The sequence below is a fragment of the Prinia subflava genome, chromosome 2, assembly GCF_021018805.1.
Source record: "Prinia subflava isolate CZ2003 ecotype Zambia chromosome 2, Cam_Psub_1.2, whole genome shotgun sequence".
NCBI classification, from domain to species: domain Eukaryota; kingdom Metazoa; phylum Chordata; class Aves; order Passeriformes; family Cisticolidae; genus Prinia; species Prinia subflava.
Window position 1 is genome coordinate 88,936,948 of NC_086248.1, and position 8,228 is coordinate 88,945,175.

The following is an 8,228-nucleotide window of genomic DNA, read 5'->3' on the forward strand; positions in this document are numbered from 1 at the left end:
CGCCGTCCCGCCATGCACCGCGCCGCCGCCACCGCCCCGCGCCGCCCGCCCCGCCCCGCGCCGCTCGCCCCGCCCCGGGCCCCGCGCGGCCCCGCCCCCTTCCGCCTCGGCTCCCCCGCCGGGTCACGCCCCCTCTGCCCGTCCGCGCTCCGCGATTGGCGGCGCCGCCGGCCTTCCCGGGCCGGCCTCCTCCAATCGGCGGCGGCCGCGGCCCGTCAGTCAGCGGCGGGGCGCCGCGGCGGTTGGCGGCGGCGGCGGCGCGGGCGGGCCGCGCTGTCAGTCAGGGAGCGGAGTCCGAAGTGGGGAGCGGGGAGGGAGGGGGCGAACATCTGTCTGCCGCAGCCGGGCCCGGCTGTGCCGCCGCCGCCGCGCGAGCGCCCCGCGCCCCCGCCCGCCCCCGGCCCCCGCCCGCCCCCGCGCCCCGCCGGTGCCATGGGGAGCCGCTGAGCGCGGGGCCCGCTTCGCTCCGCCGGCTGCCCCGCTCGCTCCTCAGCCGCCGGCAGGGGGGAGCCCGGGGGGGGCGGCGGCCAGCGGGCGCGGGGGGCGGGCGGGGGGCGAGGCGCGATCTCGGAGCGGCAAGTGAGCGAAGAGGAGCCGGCGGGCGGCGGCGGGAGCGCGGGGACTTCGGGCCGCCGCGCAGTGTGAGTCCCGCTGCCCCCATCCCCACACACCCGCCGCGCCGGGGCCGGGGCCGCCGCGGCCCCGCGGGGCGGGCGGAGTTGGCGGCGGGTCCGGCTGGGGGTGGGCGGAGGGGCGGGGGCAGCGCTCCCCGGGCGGCGGGACCGGCCGCCCCGGCGACGCTCCCGGTTACTTTTCTTTTGTTGCCGCCGTGACCCGGGGGCGGCTTTTCCTGCGCGCCGGGCAGCTGCTTCCTTCCCCGCGGGGCGGCTGCCGGCGCGGCCGGCCACGGCCCGGCCCCGGGCGGGGGCGGCGCTGCCCGCGGGACCAGGGCCCCGGCCGGGAGTGTCGGGCCGGGGGGGACACACGCAGCCCCGGCCAAAAGTTGCCGCCGCCTGGCGGGGATGGCGGGGCCGGGCCCGCCGGGAACTTGCTGCGCGCCGCCGCCGCTTCCCCGCCCGTCCTGTCCCGTCCCGGGGGGCGGCGGGCTGTCCCCGCCCGGCGGCGGGCAGGTGACCCGCCCCGCTGGGTGCACCCGTGAGTGTCAGCGGGGGGGCCGGCGCGGTCCGGGGCTCCCGCTCGGGCGGGGGGGCCGCTCGGAGCCTGCGGGGCCGGGGAGCCGCGTCCCGGGGCCGCCGCGGTCAAATAGCTGGGCAGCCGCAGCCCCCGCAGCCCCCGCGGGGAAAGAGCGCTGTGGGAGCAGAGCCGAGCGCCCGCGGTAGTTCCCTGGCCGGGGAAGCTGCTCCGCGGCTCGGAAGGAGCCGGAGTTGGGGCTCGGTGTTCACTTGCGCTGCCTTAAACGCTGGAACTGAAAGGACCGGCGGCGGAGCGGGGAGCTGTGAGGTGGTAAATAGGTCCGGTTAATCTCTGCTTTTAAATGAACCCCTGGGCTCAGTAAACCGAGCCGGTGTGGCTTTCTGGGGTAACCCCGTGGCTGGGGTAAGCTGTCAGCACATAAAGCAGTCCTCCAAGTTAAGGCAGAAGTGTTGCTGTGCTGCACATACAGTAGAGCCCCATATGTTTAGGATTTTCTTTTTTTTTTTTTCCCTCCCTGTTAGAAAGTTTGAAAAAAAGAGACTTTGAAGTATTTTGTTTATACTAACAGAAGAGAAAAGTTCTCCTAAGAAAAAGCTGGTGGCAGGAGTGTAGAGGAGTAGCATATGGCATTAAAAGGAGCACAGCTGGAGGTAGCATTTCCATCTGAACATGATGTCAGAGCAGCTGACAGCCTGCCATCCCTCAGCCTTTTATTCTAACACACAGACAGGGAGTTAGTGTGTGCAGATCTGTGTGTGGAGAAGGTATCTCATTCCTCTCTAACATCATCTCCACTTTGCATCTGTCTCTCCTAGTCTGCTTTTTTTCCACCGATCTAACAGACCTGGAGCCAGCAAGACTCAGAGGAAAGGACTTAATCAGGTTTATGTGTACTAAAGGTAGGAGTAGCAATAGATTAGATACAGCATATTTCTGTTTTGGTGTGTTGTTTATTGAATTTTAGAAAAAAAAAATCACATTACTTTTCTAACCAAGTTTAGAGGTAATATATGAAATTGAGTATTAAATAGATAAGTGGAGTTAGTCAAAAGGCTTGGGCTACAGTTGGAGAGTATCAGTTCTTGGGCACATTGTTAGCATTAACTTTAATGCATATTGTGGAAATGTCTTGGTTTGGAAGAGCAAGTTCATCCTTAATTTCTGAGACCAAAACTGCAGTGGATTTAGTGGCGAGCCTAAAGAGCGTTTTGCTTTATGTTCTTGTCTTGCATCTTTTTAATTACTTTACAGGGGTTTTAGTGAAATATACAAGAGTGTGCGTTTTTACAAAAGGACCTTCCTGGCTAAAATGTGTTTGTGGGGAAGTCTTTCGTTACATGGTTAAATATCCAGCAGCTCAGAAATGTAGTAGCATACAGCTGTAGTGCTTCTGAAAGATAGAAATCAGTTATGTGTTTAAAAACTTTTGTACCCGGGAGAATGGCTTGACTGGTTTCCTCTTTTCTTCCTTGCATGTAGCATTTGAAATCTTTTATTTAGTGCAACAATAATTATTTGAAGGAGTTTTTGTATTTGCGACTAATTTAGAACTTGTAGATTTGAGCTGCCTGAATTGGCCAGACAGCTGTAATCGCACTCCTCTATTCTTAATCTCTTTATCTGGGCAGCAGCTGCCATATGGCCACAGTCAGCTGGATCAGATGTTTATAAGCTTCCTTCTTCGTCCCTCTCTGTCCTTTCAGCCTCCTAATTTGATCACAGCTACCTTGTGAGCTGCCCTCCAATCTTTATTTTTAGCCCTCTTAAGGATTAGGATTGATGTTGGCTGTGGGGCACTTAAAGTGATTGTATTGTAAATCTTCATGCTTTACTCTAGCAATGGTATTTTACGGAATATAGTAGGGGTTGTGTTGTAAGTTTTAGTGCATCTTGGTTTGCGAGGGATGAGGGTTTTTCAGTAATATCTGCCAGCCTGGAGAGTCACGATCTGCTTGGATGGTTTGGGAAACCATTGCTATCAATCACAGAAGAATAAATTAACATAGGTTTTTAAGAGATTTTACTTTCCATTTGTTTTTTTTTACTTCTTTACTTCTTTTTTTAAGTTTAATTTGTTTTTATCATCAAGGAAGGCAAATAAACACTTGGGTAAGAACAGCACTTGGGATACTCTTTTTAAACGTGGACACATGCTCACGTTGAATGGTTGAATGACTTTTTTTTTTTTTTTTTTAAGCTTAGTACTGCAAACTCTGCCTGGTGTGGGAGGGGAGGGAAATTTCTGTCCTTCTGCACTGGGGAAGTGGTGCTTGTTGGCGTTTTGGTTGTTAGCTTTCTTTTGTATATTCTGCATGTTGGCAAAAAATGTTCATGTTCTATTGTACGGTACAGAAAAGGTTTAAAACCTTAAAAAAACTCTCTACTTACTACAAAAAGAAAGCCACATGAACTAAATTTGTAAAAATGTCCATTTTTGCTGTTGATATAAATTGACACATGTAAATAATTTTTGTAGTTTATGAATGTTAGACCGTCAGATTTGGGTATATTAACATTTCTTCATGTGAGAACCTCTGCCCTTACTACAATTTGACTTTTAAAAGAAGGGAGATGATCTGGTATATTTTTTTCTGCCGCTTCTGTGATCTCTCAAACTTAGTATTTAAAAAAAAAAAATTGAGGGGGGAGGGGGGGAACGTGGAGGGGTTCTGCTCTCCTAGGGACTCAATCTGGAGGAAGTTCTCTAAAAAAAAAAAAAAACCCAAACTGTTGAACAGATTTTACAAACAGCAGTGATACTTAAAAAAAAAAAATTCAGGTGTGCCTATGCGCTCACTAGACCAGCTTATTTACCACAGAAAGGAAATCATAACTGTGGTGGTCAGCCGAGGAAAGAGTTGTCACTGTATATTTGTGTTAAATAATGTTTGCGTGGTGTCAGTACCAGAATTCCAGCAATATAAATACCAGGGTTTTAGTGTGGAATTACTTGGATTTATAAGTTCTGTGATTCTGACCTACATTTAATTTTTAAAAATTTTGTTGCTTATAGGTTATGAAGACAGTATGGAGTTTCCTGACCACAGTAGACATTTGCTACAGTGTCTGAGTGAGCAGAGACATCAGGGTTTTCTTTGTGATTGCACTGTTCTGGTAGGAGATGCCCAGTTCCGAGCGCACAGAGCTGTACTGGCTTCATGCAGCATGTATTTCCACCTCTTTTACAAGGACCAGCTGGACAAAAGGGACATTGTTCATCTGAACAGCGACATTGTTACAGCCCCAGCTTTCGCTCTCCTGCTTGAATTCATGTACGAAGGAAAGCTCCAGTTCAAAGACTTGCCCATTGAAGACGTGCTAGCAGCTGCCAGTTATCTCCACATGTATGACATTGTCAAAGTCTGCAAAAAGAAGCTGAAAGAGAAAGCAACCACGGAGGCAGACAGTACAAAAAAGGAGGAAGACGCCTCAAGTTGTTCAGACAAAGTGGAGAGCCTCTCCGACGGCAGCAGCCACATGCCAGGAGACTTGCCCAGCGATGAAGACGACGGAGAAGATGAAAAATTGAACATCCTGCCTAGCAAAAGGGACTTGGCGGCCGAGCCTGGGAACATGTGGATGAGATTGCCCTCAGACTCAGCAGGCATTCCCCAGACTGGCGGAGAGGCAGAGACGCACACAGCAGCAGCTGGAAAAACAGTAGCCAGCCCCTGCAGCTCAACAGAGTCTTTGTCCCAGAGGTCTGTCACCTCCGTGAGGGATTCAGCAGATGTTGACTGCGTGCTGGACCTGTCTGTCAAGTCCAGCCTTTCAGGAGTTGAAAATTTGAACAGTTCTTATTTCTCTTCGCAGGACATGCTTAGAAACAGCCTGGTTCAGGTGAAGGTGGAGAAAGAGGCTTCCTGTGATGAGAGTGATGTTGGCACTAATGACTATGATATGGAACATAGCACTGTGAAAGAAAGTGTGAGCACTAATAACAGGGTACAGTACGAGCCGGCCCACCTGGCTCCGATGAGGGAAGATTCTGTCTTGAGGGAGCTAGATAGAGAGGACAAGGCAAGCGATGATGAAATGATAACTCCAGAGAATGAGAGAGTCCAGGTGGAAGGAAACATGGACAGCAGCTTGCTCCCTTACGTGTCAAACATACTTAGCCCCGCTGGCCAAATTTTCATGTGTCCTCTCTGCAACAAGGTCTTTCCTAGCCCCCACATCCTGCAAATTCATTTAAGCACGCACTTTCGAGAGCAGGACGGGATCCGCAGCAAGCCTGCTACCGATGTCAATGTCCCAACCTGCTCGTTGTGTGGTAAGACTTTTTCTTGCATGTACACCTTGAAACGTCATGAGAGGACTCATTCAGGTGAAAAGCCCTACACTTGCACCCAGTGTGGGAAGAGCTTCCAGTACTCCCACAACCTGAGCCGCCACGCAGTGGTTCACACGCGGGAGAAGCCTCACGCTTGTAAGTGGTGTGAACGCAGGTTCACACAGTCCGGAGACCTTTACAGACACATTCGGAAGTTTCACTGTGAGTTGGTGAACTCATTGTCTGTCAAAAGCGAAGCACTGAGCTTACCTACTGTCAGAGACTGGACCTTAGAAGATAGCTCACAAGAACTTTGGAAATAAAATTTTTATATATATAAATAATATATATATAAATCTATATAGTTGTGGTACAGTCTAAAAGCAATCTTGTTTCCTTGAACTGAAAGTTTGGCTATTAGCTTGTTTTTGCACTTTAAGGCAGCATGAATATTTCACTAATTTAGCACTCCAATAAAAACGAACTGTAGAGGTAATCCGACAAAGTAACTAATTGCGGAGCGTATTTTTCCCCCTTTTCGGAATAGAAGCCAGCGGATACTTTACTTCTAAGGAATCTCCAATTCAAAAAAAAAATTGGATGTGGCTTTATTCTCCCCAAAACACTGCGTTCTTTTAAACTCTTGATCTTTTTCCCTCTTAAAATCTGAATGTAGAAATCCTCTCCCAATTTTATCAGTTCCTTTACATTTCTGTAATTGCATGAGTCCTTTCTAGCTGTTGGAAACCTGAATGCTTTTAGACCCAAATGGAAAATTTCTGAAATGCTGGATTATCTATTTTTAAACAAGCGGTTGACTTAAAACTTATTATGGCAACTTCTGGATTTCTGACAGTTCCCACTGGAAAAAAAAACCCCACAAAAAAACCAACACAAAAACATAAAACAAAAACCCTGAGAGTACACTGGGATCACTGGGACTCTGTCTTACGTGAAGGTTTGCTTGGGATGAAAAAGGATATTGCAGCTTCAGCAGTGATGAACTGTGTGTTTAAAAATGTGAATTACTGTTATTGTATACTGTAATTGATTACATGGGCCGGGGGGAGGTATCAAAGAACTTGGCAGGTTGTGTTGATGCTCTTAGTTGAGTCTTGAAAAGTAAATATTAACGCTACAGAAATGCATGATTTTCAGTATATTTTTGTCTTTGTTTGCATTGTATAACTTTAACGAGTGAGTTGAAAATTATTTAATTTCCTTAGGAAAAAAACCTGACACCGTTGAAAATGCCAGTGTTATGAAGATGAGAAATGCACTGTTTTTATTTTATCTAATTTAAATTTACTTTCCCACTGTCTTTAAGTTGAGAAGAACTTAAGCTACGAGTTGCCGATTTAGCTACGTTAACAAGGAGAAAAAAAATTGAATGTTTACAACCAGGCTTCGAGATTTGCATGTGCGGTGTGCATTTACTAACCCCAGACCCCTTCTAATTGCACAGACCCCACGCCAGCTCCAACTGAGGTGCGTCCATTTCCCCAGATGAGCGTTTGTAGGATTCCTGCTGCACCACTCCACCACAATAGGTCGTTCTTTTTTTTTTTTTTTCCCCCGTTGAAAAGAGGCTGTGGACTGAAAAAAAAAAGCAAAAAAAGCCCCGGGCTGAAAGGCCTGGGCAGGCCTGAGTGACAGGGGGGGCCGGGGGGGCCGGGGAAGGACTATGCGTATCCAAGCAGCAGAGACTGCAGCCTGACGTGTGGTTTTAATGACCAACACGCAGGTCAAAAGCATTTTGCACAGTGTTTGTTTTCCTGTCTTGCACTTACAAATAAGGTCTATGGGAGTAGCATGGAAAACGTTTGCTGTTTTTTCCTTTTTTTTTTCTTTTTTTTTTTTTTCTCTGCTTTTGTTTAAAATTTGATCGCCTTAACTACTGTAAACATAGCCTATTTTTGTGCTTAAGATACTGAATGGAAAACTCCATTGTGTATTGCTGGACTGTTTTGGAAATATTTGGTCAAATGTGTGTTAATTTGGCTGTAATGGCATTTAAAACAAAAAAAAAAAGCTGTGAAAATGGCCTTGGAGCGTTATCTTTAGTTACTTGAATAGTTTCTAGGTTTAAAACTACATTCTTTTCTTAAGTTAGAAAAGACAATCAGTGTCTGAGGAAAATGGACTTTCTCTTGGATTTTTTTGTGGTCCTCGTGAGTGATTGCTTTTATCCTTTCCTTAGTTTCACATTCTTCTTTTGTTCTAAAACTTAGACTGACATCTAGCTTTGACAATCATAGTATGTTTTATTTTCCTGAGGAGGGAATAACTTATAATGCTGTTTAGTTTTGTACTATTGGTGTGTTGGTGAATTTTTAAACTGTGTGCTAACTGCAATAAATTATATGAACTGAGAAATCAATTCCCTTGTCTTTTTTCCCTCTTTTAAATTATAGTTATGGAGTATTTTTTATATTGTGTAACTTTATTACTTTTGTACAGACTTCTATTGCTAACTGTGTATGGAATATGTTTTCAGTATGCTTTTGGGCACTTTGTTGCTACCATACATATTTACATCTCACTTAACATTTAAAAAAATTAAATGCTTGTGTTTTGAAAGCATTTCTCTGTGTGTAGCTCTCGATCATTCTGTAGAGGTATTTTTTAATAATTATTATTTTTTATTTCCCCAAAGGCTTTTGCAGAAGCAATCTATTGAATTCCAGAAATTTTGCTGCCGTGCAAATGTCCGTGCAGGCACACAATTCCCTTTGTAGGCTTAGGCACTCCAAGGAGCTCTCTTGGGCTCACTCTCTTGATAGATCAGTCTCTATGAGAA

General features: G+C 47.6%; 1 protein-coding gene across 3 annotated transcripts; it reads left to right on the plus strand.

The window, feature by feature from the left end:
* Positions 1-514: 514 nt before the first annotated feature.
* Positions 515-8,011, plus strand: ZBTB18 (zinc finger and BTB domain containing 18). 3 transcript variants are annotated; one of them, XM_063390949.1, is made up of 3 exons: positions 522-641; positions 1,971-2,054; positions 4,169-8,011. In XM_063390949.1, exons 2-3 carry the CDS (start codon positions 2,042-2,044, stop codon positions 5,749-5,751), a joined length of 1,596 nt encoding a protein of 531 aa, XP_063247019.1. In that variant the 5' UTR covers positions 522-641; positions 1,971-2,041; the 3' UTR covers positions 5,752-8,011. The 3 variants fall into 3 exon arrangements, with proteins under 3 accessions (XP_063247020.1, XP_063247019.1, XP_063247018.1); XM_063390948.1 differs by lacking the exon at positions 522-641 and adding an exon at positions 737-1,155; XM_063390950.1 differs by lacking the exon at positions 1,971-2,054 and having other exon boundaries at positions 515-641.
* Positions 8,012-8,228: the final 217 nt, after the last annotated feature.